Source organism: Neophocaena asiaeorientalis, unplaced genomic scaffold, assembly GCF_003031525.2.
Source record: "Neophocaena asiaeorientalis asiaeorientalis breed wild unplaced genomic scaffold, Neophocaena_asiaeorientalis_V1.1 scaffold461, whole genome shotgun sequence".
NCBI classification, from domain to species: domain Eukaryota; kingdom Metazoa; phylum Chordata; class Mammalia; order Artiodactyla; family Phocoenidae; genus Neophocaena; species Neophocaena asiaeorientalis.
Window position 1 is genome coordinate 2,777,416 of NW_020173230.1, and position 17,090 is coordinate 2,794,505.

A 17,090-nucleotide genomic window follows, 5' to 3' on the forward strand; every position below is an offset into this window, starting at 1 on the left:
CCTGCTTGGTGGTCAGGCCCTAAACCTATAACCGATCTCATCAAAGTACTGGTTGGGGTTTGCCACTTTTGCTTAAAGATGGGGTGCCTGTCTGGAAGAAGAGCAGGAACAATGGATTTTGCAGGTAGCACGTGCACCAACAAAGGCTGGTTCTCTGATGGGACCACAAAATGGTAGAAAATGCTTTAAAATGGTTGCCGTATCCGCTAAACGTCCTCACTCCTCAAACCCGTGCCCTGCGCAAGAAGTAAGGGGAACCACCCCCGATGAGGTCCGGAGGCTCCGTGATCACAGCTGGGGAGAAAGCGGCTGGACGCGAACTGTTTCAGACCCCGGGCACATCCGGGAAAGCGCGACCTTCGACCTCGGCGGGAGGAAACTTCCCCTCACGCCCTGAGGGTTCTCTCTCCCTCCCGAAACTACGCTTGGTCCCGCTCTGCTCCCGTAGTTCCTCTCGCCCGCAGTTCTCGTCCCGTAAAGAGCGCGAGACTTCCGGCTCCCCGCCCCTTCCCAGCAGTCCCTGGTGCTCCCCGCCTTTGCTTCTTTGAGTTGGTTCCAGATCATGCTCGGCGGGTTGTAGTTTGTGAGCCGAGGCGCCGTTCTGCGAGTGACGCAGGCGCAGCTCGGGCGGCGCGAGCCGACCGCCCATCTTCTGCTGTCCCACTTTGTTCGCGTCTACTCGGCCCAGTCGCTGAGAGCCCTGTGTCTCCCTCTCACACTCGCAATCCCCGTCGCGCGCCCGAGGCAAGGGGCGGGCCCAGGTCACCGGGAGAATCTGCTGGCCTGAGCGAGAGACGAACGGCCACCACCGATCCTTGGTGGGGGAGGGGAGGGGCCTGGAGAGCCGGGCTGTGGCCGGCAGCTGGGACAGGGGCCTGCGGGTGGGCGGGGAGGTGGGCGTGGAGGCCCCTGGGGGAGAGTGGAGAGTCGGATCCCTACAGCTGCCGGGGCCGAGGGCTTAGGCTGGCGGGGACAGCGGAAGGTTGGCCTTTGCGGAGGGAGGCGGGCGTGCTGCTTCAAGGAGTGGGGGGGAATCCTTTGCTCCTGTCGTCATTGTTCAACACCCCGATTATTCCTGTCCGGGCTCCAGGCCCCTTCTTTCCGCGCCATGGGTGACAGTGATGACGAATATGATCGAAGGCGCAGGGACAAGTTTAGAAGAGAGCGCAGCGACTATGACCGTTCCCGGGAAAGAGATGAAAGACGTCGAGGGGATGATTGGAATGATCGGTAAGACACTGCTTTTTCTTAATTTCGTCCCCCGTCTTATTCTCTTGCATTCAAGTCTCGTTGCATTTCCCTTAAGGTTTTATTAGAGCGAACCATATGAAATCGCTCATACTTGACCGTTTCATGTGGTTCAGCCTGTTTGCTCTTGGCCAAGGAGCTAGCTGTGACTTGATTTTTGAAATGTCCAGCAGATCAAAGCAATAGAGGTAAGAGTTTAAGTATGAAAAACCAGTGTTTTTGTGTGTGTTTTATTGTTTGTAAATTATACCCCAAAAATGTTGATTCAAAAAAAGTAGTATTACGGAATTGACTTGACTGGAGAGGTTGTCAGACAAGTACCCTAGCAGGATATGTAAATTTCTTGTAATAGTCTAGCCTAAAAACTGCAAGAGTTCTTTGAATAGTGATGGTTGGGTTAATTGATTAGGTTTGACTCAGCTAGTGATTAGCTTTTTGGGATGTTCTTGAGTTAATTATAGTTGAGGTGTTTCTGTTAAGAAACAGCTGATAGGGGCTTCCCTGGTGGCACAGTGGTTGGGAATCCGCCTGCCAATGCAGGGGACATGGGTTCAAGCCCCGGTCCAGGAAGATCCCACATGCCGAGGAGCAACTAAGCCCATGCACCACAACTACTGAGCCTGCGCTCTAGAGGCCGCGAGCCACAACTACTGAGCCCGCGTGCCGCAACTACTGAAGCCCGAGCACCTAGAGCCCGTGCTACGCAACAAGAGAAGCCACCGTAATGAGAAGCCTGCGCAGTGCAACTAAAGAAAGCCTACGCGTAGCCACAAAGACCCAAAAATTAAATAAATAAATTTATTTAAAAAAAGAGAAACAGCTGATATTTAAAGGAACTGTGGCAGACTTTTATCTAAGGGACATCATAAATATCTAATCGGTGAGCTGATGGCGCAGGCTTGATTTGGAAACAGGTTATCAGGGAAAAAGTTTGAGGTGGCTTATTGCAATAGCATTTATTCATTCAGTGTTGTTTTGAAAAGTGAGTTCAGTAAATCGTTCGGTCAGTATACCTCTTCACTGTGGAGACTTTATGTGGCACTTTGTTTAGTATCTTCTAAGAACGTCAGATGACAACAAAAGGTGTTCTTAATTCTGAAGCTGGCTACGGTATAGTTATTGCCCTTAAGGAGTTTACAGTCTGGGGCTTGGAGTGTGGGGCAAAATGGCCTTGGGTGTATTTTGCAAATGAGTATATATGAGAGGTCATGATGAAGATGTGAAATGTTGAGGGAACAGATCTGAGGGAGGGGACAAGTGGTGGAGGCGTGGTAGGGGAGAGCGACAGGAAAGGGACACCTAGCAAGGCTTGGAGAGATGAGCGGGGATTCCTCAGACACAGGTGCAGTGTGCACCTTGGAGTTGGGGGCATAATGTTTTGCACAGAAAAAAGCACGTGCTCTAGTTTCTTTAGAGTAGTGGTTCTCAAAATCCCTAAGAGGTCTTTGAGCTTACAACTATTTCTTTTAAATTTATTTTGTTTATTTTTGGCTGCGTTGGGTCTTTGTTGCTGCACACAGGCTTTCTCTAGTTGTGGTGAGCGGGGGCTACTCTTGGTTGCGGTGCACGGGCTTCTCATTGTGGTGGCTTCTCTTGTTGCGGAGCACGGGCTCTAGGCGCGCGGGCTTCAGTAGTTGTGGCACACGGGCTCAGTAGTTATGGCTTGCGGGCTCTAGAGCGCAGGCTCAGTAGTTGTGGAGCACGGACTTAGTTGCTCTGCAGCATGTGGGATCTTCCCGGACCAGGGCTCGAACCCGTGTCCCCTGCATTGGCAGGCGGATTCTTAACCACTGCGCCACCAGGGAAGCCCCTAAGCTTACAACTATTTTTTATTTTCTTTTTAATTTTTATTATTTTTAAAAAATTCTTTTTCATTATGGTGTATTGCAGAATAGTGAATATAGTTCCCTGTGCTATACAGTAGGACCTTGTTGTTTATCCATTCTATAGAAAATAGTTTGCATCTGCTAAGCCAAACTCCCACCGCATTCCTCCCCACCCCCCGGCAACCACAAGTCTCTTCTCTATGAGTCTGTTTCTGTTTTATAACAGTTAATTTGTGTCATAGTTTAGATTCCATGTATAAGTGGTATCATATGGTATTTATCTTTCTCTTTCTGACTTACTTGACTTAGTGTGATAACCTCTAGGTCCATCCATGTTGTTACAAATGGCATTATCTCATTCTTTTTTATGGCTAAGTAGTATTCCATTGCATATATTTACCACATCTTGTTTATTCATTCATTTGTTGGTGGACATTTAGGTTGTTTCCATGTCTTGGCTATTGTGAATAGTGCTGCTATGAACATAGGAGTGCATGTCTCTTTTTGAATTATAGTTTTGTCCAGATACATGCCCAGGAGTGGGATTGCTGCATCATACGGCAACTATTTTTAGTTTTTTGAGGACTCTCCATTACTGTTCTCCACAGTGGCTGCGCCAACTTACCTTCCCACCAACAGTGTAGGAGGGTCCCCTTTTCCCCACACCCTCTCCAGCATTTGTTGTTAGCTTACAGCTATTTTCATAGTAATATTAAGATAGATAGTCTTGTTGTTTTCACTGTACTGACATTTGGTACTGTAGCAGTGGTGGGTAAAACTGCTGCTGCCTTAGCGCAAATCAAGGCAGTGGCACCAGACAGTTAAAAAAAAAGTTTCATTTCATGTCATGAATGAAGCAATAAGAATTTTAAACTTTATTAAATTGGATTCTTGACTACGTGTTGTTTTCTTTTTAAGTTAATTAATTGAGTTTTGGCTGCATTGGGTCTTCACTGCTGCGTGTGGGCTTTCTCAGGTTGCGGAGAGCGAGGGCTACTCTTCGTGGCGGTGCGCGTGCTTCTAATTGTGGTGGCTTCTCGTTGCGGAGCACGGGCTCAAGGCACGCAGGCTTCAGTAGCTGTGGTGTGTGGGCTCAGTAGTTGTGGCTCGAGGGCTCTAGAGCGCAGGCTCAGTAGTTGTGGCGCACGGGCTTAGCTGCTCCGCGACATGTGGGATCTTCCTGGACCAGGGCTTGAACCCGTGTCCCCTGCATCGGCAGGCGGGTTCTCAACCACTGCACCACCAGGGAAGGCTGACTATATGGTTTTCAATACATGTGATGATAGGAAGGATGCATAAAGCACTTCTGCATGTAGTGTGGTGGTTACCTTGAGGAGGAGTATTTGTGGGATTGAGTTGTGAGCTGAACTAACAGTCCTCATCCTCCCCCACCCCCCACTTCAGGTTTGTTACCTGAATAGAAAGCTATCAAACAGTGCTTATTCATATCTGGGTATTTGGTAGACATTTTGAAAAAAGAGAACTTGTTACTTTAAGGAAAATTGTCAGTTTTGTTGCCAGTGGGGAAGTGGAACTTCCCAGTGTAAACTAAAATTTTGGAAAACTTGTATCTACCAGTGTCAGCTTGACAGCTTCCTATTACTTTAAAGACTTTTCTGGTGAGATAGGGAGTGATACTAATGATTATGATATTTTGATACTGTGTAACGAGATGTGTGAAGATCTTTTCAAAGAGCAAGGTAGAATAATGAATTTTAATATAGAGTACAAAATGTTCATTGATTTAGTTTCAGATTCAACATTGCAGCTAGTCTTTAAGAAGCTATCTCTTGCCAAGTTTTGGGTAGTATCAAAAGCAAAGAATATCCCCAGCTATCTGAAAAGGTTATTAAAGTGTTCCCTTTTCCAACTACATATCACTGTGAGGCCAGATCTTCTTATTTTTCAACCAAACAGCGTATCATAATAGGTTGAATGGAGAAGTATATACTATGAGAATCCAGCTGCCTCTATTAAGCCAGACCTTGAAAAGATTTGTAAATGAAATAACAATGCAACTTTTCTCACTAAATTTTTTTGTAAAATAGCCATTTTTTATAAAAATGTATAAATGGGTAGTTTGTGTTATTATATAACTTCAAAATTATTAGGTATTTTTTTCTGTTCTAATTATGAATACAGTTAAGTATTGAGAGATCTCATGCACATAAGCAAAAGCTCTTCAATCTTCAGTAATTTTTAAGAGTGTAAAGGGGGTCCCAAGACTGAACAGTTTGAAAACCACTGGGTTATAGCAGAGGATTTTCTTTTTTATTCTATTAGATGGAGATGGGGTTGGCTGGTAACGGGTAGAGAACCTGGAATGACAGCCAGGAACCAAGGTTTTTTTTTACACATGGCCTTAGTTGCTCCGTGGCATGTGGGATCTTCCTGGACCAGGGCTCAAACCCCTGTCCCCTGCATTGGCAGGCATATTCTTAACCACTGTGCCACCAGGGAAGCCAGGAACCAAGGTTTTGAATTGTATTTTGTACTGGCATTTAAGCAAGGGCATGGCATGGTTGGATTTGTGTTTGAGAAAGATCACTTTGACCTTGGAGTGGAGGAAGGGGAGAGACCAGAGGTAGGGAAGACAAACCAAGGCTGCACTTAAAGGAGAAATGGCCAGAACCAGGGCACGTGGACTAGGGCAGAGTTTGTGGGGATGGCACGGAAAAGGACAGCTTTCATTTGAGGCAGAGGATTAACAAGCCAGTAACACATTAGTGGTGAGGGTGACACTTGATAACTGGATACCTGGCGATAATGTTGGTGCAACTGAGAGTGGGAAACAGGAGAGGGGAAGCAAGTTTGGGCCCATAGTGATAGAAATAATAGGCTCGATTCTGACATGTTGATTTTGAGGTGATAGTGGTCGTCTAGGAGGGGTTGTTGATGTTGGTCTGAAGCTCAGGAAAAAGGCCAGGCTGGAGGAGTTGGCAGGCCATCAGTTTGTGGGGAATGGCTGAAGTGATGGAAGTAGACAAGAGTTTTTTTCCTCTTAGAGGGAAGTTTTATAATTTCAGGCTTTTAGTCTCGTGTCTCAAATACGATGGGAAGGGCCTGTCCAAGAGTGTGATCTTGGGATATCCAACTGTGTCTTTATTTACTGCTACTTGTTCTTATCTCCAGAGAGTGGGACCGTGGCCGGGAGCGCCGCAGTCGGGGTGAATATCGTGACTATGACAGGAATCGGCGAGAGCGCTTCTCTCCTCCCCGACACGAGCTCAGCCCCCCGCAGAAGCGCATGAGGCGAGACTGGTGAGATGGCCACGATTTCTCTGTCTTCTCTTCTCAGCCTCAGTTCTGCCTGGGCCTCAGCTGTCTTCCCTCACTTCTGCTGAGAACTTTCTTGGTCATTTCCTTTTCTCAGAGCTCCCATAAACCCATCTTTTTTGGTTCCTCTAAACCCTTGGGTGAGAGACCACGTGGCAGGTGTGCCCCTCCCTCTGTCCCATCTGCCTTTGCGCTCAGGAGACGTGATGGCCTTCTCTGTCTGACTTTTGTGTCCCCCACCCTCAGGGATGAGCACAGCTCTGACCCATACCACAGTGGCTATGAGATGCCCTATGCTGGGGGGGGTGGGGGCCCAGCTTACGGCCCCCCTCAGCCCTGGGTTCATCCAGACGTCCACATCATGCAGCACCATGTCCTGCCTATCCAGGCCAGGTAAAGACCTGCGGTTCTGGGGTTCTTGGGAGAAGGGAGTCGGTAGGCCTGGGGGTGGATTGGGGCTGCTGAAGACCACGGCTGGAGCCAGGAGAAGTGGGTCAGGCACACTGGCGTGCCCGTGGGGGTGGCCGCAGCTGGCGCCTGGGGTCATGTTCCTGGTGGGCGAAGGAAGGGGGCAGCTGGCTACCTCGGCCCGCCATCCCCCCACCCTCTTCCCCCACAACCAAGACTTCCTGACGGGGCCCCCCCTCAGGCTGGGCAGCATAGCAGAGATCGACTTGGGTGTGCCGCCACCTGTGATGAAGACCTTCAAGGAGTTTCTCCTGTCTTTGGATGACTCTGTGGATGAGACAGAGGCAGTTAAGCGCTATAACGACTACAAGCTGGATTTCCGGAGGCAGCAGATGCAGGATTTCTTCCTGGCTCATAAAGATGAGGAGTGGTGAGTGCCCCTCCTCTCCTGCTGTCTTTTCCCTGGCATGTTTCCCCTGGCCCCGCCAGCGGAGCCTGCAGCCCTGTCCTCTTCCCATTTTCCCCAATCCAGAACTTCCTGGGGGTGGGGGATGGGAAGCGTCACAGCACTGGCTGATGGGTTCTCCTCCTCACTTCCACGTCCACCACAGCCCCCACGCCATCTCCCTTCCCCACTGTCCTCAGTGAGTGAGACGCCTCCAGGCAGCTGGCCAGAGCCACCTGTTCCCTTGGGGCAGCAAACAGACTGCTTCCCACTCGCTGATACTGGGTCATTGTCATCCCTGATCGCCGGGACCCTGTGTGGCTATGGCATCCTCCCAAAAGCAACGAGTGAATCCAGACAAGAAAAGCAAAGATCTCAGTGTCGTTTGACAGAAAAAGAATTTTAATTTTTTTCCTTTTGTGGATGTTTTGATTTTAATCAACCATCTTTTCCCCCCTTCCTGCTCCTCCTCCTCCTCATCCTCTTTCTGCTCCTCCTCCTTGAAAAGAGCCAGAACTGGGAACTACACCCGCTCATCGACGGAGCTCGGAGCAAACCCACCTCCACCCCCACCATACCCAGCCCATACATGAGCCCCTGGGCTGACGGCGCTGCCCCGGCCAGGCAGACAGGCAGGGCACCGCTGTGCACAATGCAGCGGTCTAGCTCAGTGTGATTGCTCAGGCAGCTAGACAGTCAGGGCCGCCACCGCGGAGTCCGCGGGGGTGGGGCATCCGGGCCGGGCGCCCCAGCCAGGAGCCAGCCGGTGGCCCACCAGCCAGCATGGGCCCTGGGCGCGGCTAGTTAAATCTTGAGCTCTGTTTGACCAAGCGGCCAAGGTAAAGATCCTGGAGGTGACGCCTGCGGCTTTCCTTTCCTCTTACGCTCAACTCGTGGTTCTGTTCTGTCACCGTCTCCTCTTTCTTCCTAATCTGTGTCTTTGTCTCACTCTCTCGTGACCCTTTCCTTCTTTCTCCGTCCTTGTTCTTGCTCCTGCCTAACGCTTCTTTCTACTGTTTTTTTTTCCTCCCCCTAGTCTGTTTGGTCTTTAGTTTTCCTTTTTGTTTTTGACTTCTGGGACTTCCTCTCACTTTCTCCTTTCTTTTTTGCATAGCCTGATTTCTTCTGTCCCTCCCCCCGACTCCTGCCCCCCTGCCCAGGGTCCTAATTTAAGTGTTTCCTTTTTCATGATCTATCCTAACCCCCCACCCTGTCCTCTCTCGATCCCTGTGGGCAGTACCTGAGGTTATAAGGGCACTTCAGTTTCTCCCTTTGCTCTTCCCCTGTCCCTTCACCATCTGCTTATCTTCCCAAGGGGGGAGAAAGGTATCCTGCCTTTTTTGGCTTTTCCTTTCTGGTGATTTCAGGTTTCCCTGTCTTCCACCAAGGGATGGAGGGAGCTGGTGGGAGCAATCCTTTTAATGACTCTAGTTTGGGGTTGGCAAGGAGAGGGAGGTTCTTTGGGGCCTACTATTTCCTTAGCGTTCCTCTGGGAAGCTTTGGGAAACTACACTTTTTAAAATTTGTGTTTCCCAGATGCTCAGGGCAGTCAGTCTGCCTCCAGCCCTGGCTCCCCCTGTAGTCATGCTCTTTCCAGATCCAGAGCTCTTAGTTCCTGGCTCTTCCCTAGATCTTCTCAGAGCATAACCTCTGGTTCCTTTTGGGGGGATTGGGTGGTTCTAGTGCACCCCTCTCCCCTCATCTCTGCTTTTATGATCTTTTGTGGGTGTGAGAGGATGGGGGCTTTCCCCTGATTTTCCTGGGCCCCTCCCCATGTCCTGGCTCTGGCCTCCAGTGACGGTTTGGCCTCTTCCCTCCCCACTTCCTTCCCAGGTTTCGGTCTAAGTACCACCCAGATGAGGTGGGGAAGCGTCGGCAGGAGGCCCGGGGGGCCCTGCAAAACCGACTGAGGGTATTCCTGTCCCTCATGGAGAGCGGCTGGTTTGATAATCTTCTGCTGGACATAGACAAAGCTGATGCCATTGTCAAGATGCTGGATGCAGGTGGGTGGATTGGGAGGGGTGGGATTGTCTGGTCACCAAGGCCTTGGTTGAAAATGGAAATAGATGGACAGAAAGCCAGAGGCTGAAGGCCAGGGCCCTTGGATGGTGACCTCTGCTCCCTTTGTTGGTAGCTGTGATTAAGATGGAAGGAGGTACAGAGAATGACCTACGCATCCTGGAGCAGGAGGAGGAGGAGGAACAGGCAGGGAAGCCCGGGGAGCCCAGCAAGAAAGAGGAAGGCCGGGTTGGACCAGGCCCGGGCGATGGAGAACGCAAGACCAATGAGAAGGATGACAAGAAAGAGGACGGCAAACAGGTCTGAGTGCCGGGGCTTCTGGGTGCTGCCTGTGCCGCCTGGGCAGGAGAATGGGGCTGCCTCGGGGGTTGTGTCTCGGGTGGGGGAGAGGCGAACTTGTGGGCTCAGCTGTGGAGGGTGGGCGGGGCCCTCTGACAAAGGCTGAAGGGGAGACCAACATCCCTGGTGATTTGTCTCTACCTGTAGGCCGAAAACGACAGTTCTAGTGATGACAAAACCAAGAAATCCGAGGGTGATGGGGACAAGGAAGAGAAGAAAGAAGACTCTGAGAAAGAAGCCAAAAAGGTGGGCTCTCCTTTGCACAGGGTCGGTGTCGGGGCTGGGTCCTGGTACCTGACTCATCTCCCCTTGCTGTGGCTCTTACAGAGCAGCAAGAAGCGGAATAGGAAGCATAGTGGTGATGACAGCTTTGACGAAGGCAGTGTGTCCGAGTCGGAGTCGGAGTCGGAGAGTGGCCAGGCCGAGGAGGAGAAGGAGGAGGCTGGTAGGTTTTATTTTCTTTGCTTCTAGTCCAGTCTCTTCATACGGACCGGTGTGGCGGGGGGAGGTGAGAGGTTGGTGAAATTGATGGGAGGGTGGCCTTTTGGGAGGGACTGGTGCGGGGAGATTTGACAGCTTCTCTATCCTCCCCTCCTCAACTGACAATAAATTTTCACCAACTCCCACCACTTCCTGCATAGAGGAAGCACTCAAGGAAAAGGAGAAGCCCAAGGAAGAAGAGCGGGAGAAGCCCAAGGACGCTGCTGGGCTGGAGTGTAAACCCCGGCCGCTGCATAAGACTTGCTCGCTCTTCATGCGCAACATTGCGCCCAACATCTCCCGGGCTGAGATCATTTCTGTGAGCGGGGAAGAATGGTACTGGGGGCAGGGATGACGCCCAGGCTCCATTTCTTCGGGTGGGGGCGACAGCGAGAAGATAACCTGGCACTGCTTCTGACCTACATCTCTGTTTCTCTGATGGGGAGGCCCCCTTCCCATGGGCCCACGCCCTTCACAGAGGCTGGCCCTGGTTGCATGGTTTGCTTTCAAGTGCTGTTATTCTTAAGCCCTTAATTGTTTCTTCCTAGTCCAAGGAAGGATGAAAAGGCAGTTCCCCAGGGTTCTGAGGACATGGGGATTGGAGGAAGAAGTGAATCCTTGAATCACAAGTGGGGCTTCTGTTTCTGCTTTTCCAGCTTTGTAAAAGATACCCCGGCTTTATGCGCGTGGCATTATCGGAGCCCCAGCCCGAGAGGAGGTAGGGAATGGAGGGAGGTGTGACCCTGGATACCTTGGGGAAAAGGTGCAGGGGAAGATTGGTGGCCAACATCACGTCCATCCCAGGATTATGCTGACGTTTTCTTGTTTAGGTTTTTCCGTCGTGGCTGGGTGACCTTTGACCGCAGCGTTAACATTAAAGAGATCTGTTGGAACCTGCAGAATATCCGAGTGAGTCCTGGGAGTGGGGCTGTTGAGGGAGAGAAGGCGGGGCTCCCCCTGCTCCACACAGTCTCTGATCCCTTCGTTCATTGGTGGCTTCATCCACCTGCTCCTTATTTCGTCCGTTCAGTCTGCTCACGTGAATTGTGTGCAGTTGTCTCTCGGTTTGGCTCTGAGACTGTTCCCGTGAACAAGGCACCCCTGGCCCCTGTCCTTAGGGAGCTCAGTCGGATCGCTAGCGTGCTCGGTCGGGCCAGTCTGTGAGTGGCTCTTCTTCGGCAAGTGTTGGTGAGCCTTCTGTTCCCTCCAGCTCCGGGAGTGTGAGCTGAGCCCTGGCGTGAACAGAGACCTGACGCGCCGCGTCCGCAACGTCAACGGCATCACCCAGCACAAGCAGATAGTGCGCAACGACATCAAGCTGGCGGCCAAGCTGATCCATACGCTGGATGACAGGACCCAGCTCTGGGCCTCTGAGCCTGGGACGCCTCCTCTGCCAACGGTTAGTGACTCCTCGTGGAACTTGTTAAAGAGCCGCTGGTTCCCCCTCATCTGCTGTGGGCACCTCTGGCCTTACCTGGTCTGTAGCACTGACCCCCTTGTACCCACCCCCGTATTTGCCCCTCTCCTCCTGAGCAGCATCTCCAGCTTCCAACAAAACAGACTGGTATTGGTGATTATTTATTGGCTAGGGCAGAACACATACACAAATTAAGACAAATAATGAGGCAAATGTAACAGCCCAGCCAAGCCCTGAACTCCTTTCTGCCCCACATTGCCTTTTCGAATGAGAAGGTTCCTAGGCTACCCTGAGGAGTTTTGTCTGCTCTGCCTCTCCCACCCTACCAGAGTCTGCCCTCGCAGAACCCCATCTTGAAGAATATCACCGACTACCTGATTGAGGAAGTGAGCGCCGAGGAGGAGGAGCTGCTGGGGAGCAGTGGGGGGGCCCCTCCTGAGGAGCCTCCTAAGGAAGGGAACCCCGCCGAGATCAACGTGGAGCGGGACGAGAAGCTGATCAAGGTGCCAGTGGGCGCAGAGGGTGTGGGGCATGGGAGAGCCTGGCTCGGGGCGGTAAATGGGGAACTCTCAGCTTCTCATTTCTCTTAGGTTTTGGACAAACTCCTCCTTTATTTGCGCATCGTGCATTCCCTGGATTATTATAACACGTGCGAGTACCCCAATGAGGACGAGATGCCCAACCGCTGTGGCATCATCCATGTTCGGGGGCCCATGCCGCCCAACCGCATCAGTCATGGAGAAGGTGACCTCCCAGCTTTCCCACTCCTGTTTCCTTCTCTCCCAGCTGCCTCTGGCCTTAGTTCTGCTCTGGTAGCAATGCTCTGCCACCCTCTCCTCTAATCCCCGCCTCCGGGCTCCCTTCTCCAACCTGCTCTCCGTCTGTTCCAAAACCACAGTGCTAGAATGGCAGAAGACATTTGAGGAGAAGCTGACTCCACTGCTGAGTGTGCGGGAATCTCTTTCAGAGGAAGAGGCCCAGAAGATGGGTCGCAAAGACCCTGAGCAGGAAGTGGAAAAGTTTGTGACCTCCAACACCCAGGAACTGGGCAAGGATAAGTGGCTGTGCCCTCTCAGTGGCAAGAAATTCAAGGTCTGGGATGTTAGACATTTGTGTGTTAGGACTGTGGGAGGACAGGGTTCAGCCGGGAAGCCTCCTCAGAGCCTGGGGAGGAACTGCTCATTGGGATGAGACAGAGGGGAGGTGGAGTGTCCTTGCAGGTTGGGTCTGGGGAGCTAGGGAACCCTCATTGCTGACTCAGTTCTCACCCCCTCCTCTGTTCACCCAGGGCCCTGAGTTTGTACGCAAACATATCTTCAACAAGCATGCAGAGAAAATTGAGGAAGTAAAGAAGGAGGTTGCATTTTTTAACAACTTTCTCACTGATGCCAAGCGACCAGCTCTGCCTGAGATAAAGCCAGCTCAGCCACCTGGCCCTGCCCAGAGTAAGATACGATCCATGAGGGTCTGCCCCATTCCCTCTCCCTTGACTGTTCAAAGACTCCTGGTTTTATTTATTTATTTATTTTTGGCTGCGTTGGGTCTCCGTCGCTGTGCGCGGGCTTTCTCTAGTTGCGGCGAGCGGGGACTACTCTTTGTTGCAGTGCGTGGGCTTCTCATTCATTGCGGTGGCTTCTTTTGTTGTGGAGCACGGGCTCTAGGCACGCGGGCTTCAGTAGTTGTGGCTTGCGAGCTCTGTAGAGCGCAGGCTCGGTAGTTGTGGCGCACAGGCTTAGTTGCTACCCACACCAGACTCCCCAGGGCCTGATGCCCTATGGTCAGCCCCGGCCCCCCATCTTGGGCTATGGAGGTAAGTGTAAGAGGGAGTTGAAAGGACCTGGACTGGGGCTGGGAGAAAGAAAACTTAGCTAGGATGTAGTTGAGGTCACAGTTTTTCAACTCAACACTGATCTTTTTCATAGCTGGTGCTGTTCGCCCTGCAGTGCCCACAGGAGGGCCTCCATATCCCCATGCTCCCTATGGTGCTGGCCGAGGGAACTATGATGCCTTCCGAGGCCAGGGAGGTTATCCTGGGAAACCCCGAAACAGGTGAGACTGGGCTAAGATGTCTAAGTTTTCTTGGCCCTCTTCAAACTCCCTTTCAGGGACCCTCAAATCTCACCCCCTCTTACCTCTCTCTAATCTCACAGGATGGTCCGTGGAGACCCACGGGCCATTGTGGAATACCGTGACCTGGATGCTCCAGATGATGTGGATTTCTTTTGAGTCATATACGTTTCCTCGCTCCTGGTTATCACCTATACTTGTGACTGCCTTGTCCCATCCAGCTCCGAGAAGTTTTTGTACGTTCAGCCCTACTGCCAATAAAAACACTTGCGTGGTGACTCCTGGCTTAATGTATATATGTAATATACTTCCCCAGATGCTCCCAAAAATTAGCTGGGGCCATGGTTGGCTGGGCCTTGCCACTTTATTGACACCAAAGATCCCAGGCTCTGCTGGGGCTTCCTGAGGGTCTGACATCAGGCAGCCTCTGCCTTTGAGATGGGTTAGATCAACGGGTATGGCGCTAGAGAAGCCTCAGTCCAGGGTGGGCAGCTGCTTTTTTGAGTTACAGCTGGTCAAGCACAGGTTGTAGAAGGAGTTGGGGTCAAAGGCTGTGCTCACCTCTCGCCAGCCCACCCAGCCAGCAGCCTGCAGTTCACTGGGGTTTTTCGGGGCACCCCAGCAGTGAGGGTCCAATACCAGGACGTAGGCTTCCGTGCCTGGCCCCAGGCACACTCCCAGCAAGGCCTTCGACCGGGCATCCGCATCCCCTCCAACCATTACAGGTCCCCCGCCCCCTGCGAAGTGGGAATAAATCCTCTCCAATTCCCCCTGAAGCCCTGCTCCACGGGGCACGTGACATAGGCGCCCTTGGGGACCCCCGAAATGGTCAAGGCAGAGGCTGGCCTCTACACAGCCGATCCAGCTCCGAGAGCCCCGGAACCCGGGGGGCTTGTCGCCCATGTCCTCCAGGGCCGCCTGCACTGCAGCCAGTTCGGGTACGCCCGCCGGCCGGCCCTCTGGCCACGAGCACAGCGTTTGCAGAGTGCGGTAGCCGCAGCCCCAGCCCCGGTCGTCCACGCCGTCGCAGCCGTAATGATAGTAAATGTAATGGCCCGAGAGGAGGGCCAGGCGAGCGCGGCCGCCAGCGCGGCCGGGCGGGGCCAGGCCCAGGTGGACGTCCTTCAGCGGCTCCAGGGCGGTGGGCGGGAGCGGCGGTCGCCGGGCCGGGCAGATCCGTTCTCCAGGCGGCGCGGAGCGAACTCCAGGGAGAACTCCGCGCTCTAGCGCTTCCTCTCGGCCTCGAGTCTTGGGCTAACTGCTGGCGTACAGTCCCTGGGGTCGCTCTCGCCTGGCCCCAGGCTTAATCGCGTGGCGCGCCCCGCGGCAACCACCACCAAGCCGCCGCGCGGGGCTCCCACAATGCACCGCCGCGTCCGCGCCGCCGTCCTCACTGCGCAGGCGTGAGCTCCACCTCGCCGGGCGGAATGTACTCGCCGCAGCGGCGGGGGCGTGGCGCGGGCGCCCATCACCCCACCCCTCAGATCCGCTCTTCCCGCCGGCTTTAGCAGCCATCCCTCCATTCACTCAATCCCAGTGGTTGAGGCATTCTGCCCGGACCCTGGCTCCCCAGGCGCGCACACTCCTGTGGCTGTAACAGTTTATTGGCAGCCCAGAGGGGCGAAGGCACCGCGGGGGAGGGGGCTCGGCCCGAGGCATGCAGAGGGCGGGGAGCCCCAGGGGAAAGTCGGGGGTGGGTGGGCAGGGTCTAGGGATCCTCTGTGTTATATCCCAACCCTTAAATAAATAGTATATACAGCTGAGGGGCCGGGCGGAGCGGGCAGGGCAGCGGGACGAGGGGGTCCCTCCTGGGTCACAGGTCTGAGCAGCGATCCTGCTTGCTGTAATGGTCAAACTGGTTCTTCCAGTGCACCATGTAGGAGCTCCAGCGGTGGAACTCAGCCTTCCACTGGCGCTCAGCCTCGTCCAGCGTGTCTGCGGCCAGGGTGCCCGGCAAGTGGGTGGGGGGGAGGACATGGGGAAGGACGGGAACGGACATGGAGGGGGGCGTGAGTTCAGGGAGGGCACACGGAGAATGTAGGAGACCACGTTGGGTGGTGGAAAGAGGATCAGGAGAACACGCAACAGACGGAAGACCAGGGGAAGGACGAGGGTAGAGGCGGGGCCAGAGAAGGATGGCGGGAAGGAGGAGGGAGGGGGAGAAAATGACCGGAAGACGGGGACAGAAGGGATCAGAGGAGGAGGATCCGTGGGTTGGTGGGGAAAAGAGAAGAGACAGAAATGGTTGGCGGTTATAGCCCCACTGGGGGGTGCTATCTAGCCCTAGGGCCTCCCTCCCACCCCAACACCAAGCTCAGGCTCCAAATAATAATTTTATAAAAAAAGAAAATTGGCTTTTTCATTTCCATTTAAACAATAAAGGAGTGTGGATAGTCGGAGATCCCTGAGTGGAACCCTTCCCCACAGTCAGACCACTCATTAGAGGAGGGGCCCCCTGAGGCCGGAGGGGGAAGAGGCCGTGGTCACAGCCGCAGGAGCCGGGAGAGGAGGAGGAAGAGGAGGAGGGACAGGGGGAGGCTGGGCCTGGGCCTCGGGGCAGCCTCCCCGTGGTCGGGGCCTGAGCAGGTGCAGGGGACCTCCGAGGCTGGGGGGAGAAGAGAGGGGTTACACCCGGCCGGCTCCCAGTTCCCTCTCTCTCTCCGCGCCCCTTTTCTCCCCCGCCTCCTCCCAGCCCCTGCCCGCTGGCCCCTGCGTACCGGTGGCGCTGAGCAATTTGGGTAGGAAGCGGTTCCAGAAGGCGCAGGCCTGGGCGCGCAGCCCCCGCCGCACCTCTAGTGGCCGCAGGTTCAGGCTCACGTACTGCTGCGCTCCCGCCGTGTATGGTGGCCACTGCGGGGCTTTGGGGTCTCGGGGGTCATTGGGGTCCCTGCGGAAGGAAAGGGAAAGCTCAGCCCCTGGGGGCTGGGGAATGGAGATGGAGAGTAGGAGGAGGCAGGCTGCTTCCTGACCCATGCCGTTCCCTCTTAGGCTCCAGGGAGAGCCCCGTCTCCTCCCTCCCACATTCTCCTTCATCCTTTCTCTTTTCCAATATGCTCCATACTCCAGAGTCTTCCCCTTCCTCCCGCCCTCCCTCTTTCTGTTGTTCCTCTTTTTATTCCCCTCAATTTTTCTGCTCCATCTTTGTTTCTCCCATTTAAAAAATTGCTATGACTTCCTGAGCCCTTACTATATACTCAGGCCCAGTCCTATCTCTACAAACATCATGTTTACTTCTGCGGACACCCATGTGATGGGATATTTATGGTCCCCTTCTTCAGACAGGTAAACTGTGTGCGTGTGTGTGCATTCGTGTGTGTCACAGCTAAAAAAATCATCACTGGTCCAATTGATCCAGTTCTACAATCCACACTCCTAACTGCTCTGGTAACTCCTTTGTCTGTCTCTCCTTGTCTGTCTCTTCTCTTCTCTTTGCCTCCCTCAGCTCTGTCCTTGTCTCATCAGGATCTGCCACCTTGCCTTCCTCCCTCCTTCCCTTCTCTTGGGGTCTCCTTTGTCATTTTCTCTCTCCCCCTTTGTCTCCTTTCCTTTGTGAACTCGCCCCCCC

At 53.4% G+C, this 17,090-nt stretch overlaps 3 protein-coding genes across 3 annotated transcripts in view; 1 reads left to right on the forward strand and 2 right to left on the reverse strand.

The window, feature by feature from the left end:
• The first annotated feature begins 550 nt into the window (after window positions 1-550).
• On the forward strand, window positions 551-13,803 carry SRRT (serrate, RNA effector molecule). Its single transcript, XM_024745475.1, has 20 exons — window positions 551-818; window positions 1,091-1,230; window positions 6,207-6,335; window positions 6,597-6,743; window positions 7,000-7,188; window positions 9,037-9,206; window positions 9,338-9,522; window positions 9,709-9,807; window positions 9,889-10,006; window positions 10,203-10,360; window positions 10,698-10,759; window positions 10,872-10,950; window positions 11,252-11,440; window positions 11,788-11,961; window positions 12,049-12,202; window positions 12,357-12,550; window positions 12,747-12,903; window positions 13,176-13,268; window positions 13,381-13,507; window positions 13,609-13,803. Exons 2-20 carry the CDS (start codon window positions 1,109-1,111, stop codon window positions 13,682-13,684), a joined length of 2,622 nt encoding a protein of 873 aa, XP_024601243.1. The 5' UTR covers window positions 551-818; window positions 1,091-1,108; the 3' UTR covers window positions 13,685-13,803.
• Window positions 13,804-13,870: 67 nt separating this feature from the next.
• On the reverse strand, window positions 13,871-14,878 carry UFSP1 (UFM1 specific peptidase 1). The gene has a single exon (XM_024745474.1). The coding sequence runs from the start codon at window positions 14,426-14,428 to the stop codon at window positions 14,000-14,002; it is 429 nt and encodes a 142-aa protein (XP_024601242.1). The 5' UTR covers window positions 14,429-14,878; the 3' UTR covers window positions 13,871-13,999.
• A 233-nt stretch (window positions 14,879-15,111) lies between these two features.
• ACHE (acetylcholinesterase (Yt blood group)) overlaps window positions 15,112-17,090 on the reverse strand; it is a 5,677-nt gene continuing 3,698 nt past the window's right edge. Inside the window, exons 4-5 of the mRNA XM_024745463.1 lie at window positions 16,243-16,412; window positions 15,112-15,460 (exon numbers count right to left, since the gene is read on the reverse strand). Coding sequence (XP_024601231.1) covers window positions 15,339-15,460; window positions 16,243-16,412 — 292 coding nt within the window. The 3' untranslated portion in view covers window positions 15,112-15,338. The remainder of the gene's footprint in view (window positions 15,461-16,242; window positions 16,413-17,090) is intronic.

What these genes read in the sequence shown, in the direction of transcription:
- SRRT (XM_024745475.1), top strand. Translation starts at nt 1,109, where the DNA reads ATGGGTGACAGTGATGACGAATATGATCGAAGGCGCAGGGACAAGTTT. An exon ending in CCCGGGCTGAGATCATTTCT is followed by an intron (nt 10,361 to 10,697) that starts GTGAGCGGGGAA and finishes CTGCTTTTCCAG; the next exon opens with CTTTGTAAAAGATACCCCGG. An exon ending in CCTGGGAAACCCCGAAACAG is followed by an intron (nt 13,508 to 13,608) that starts GTGAGACTGGGC and finishes CTAATCTCACAG; the next exon opens with GATGGTCCGTGGAGACCCAC.
- UFSP1 (XM_024745474.1), bottom strand. Translation starts at nt 14,428, where the DNA reads ATGGGCGACAAGCCCCCCGGGTTCCGGGGCTCTCGGAGCTGGATCGGC.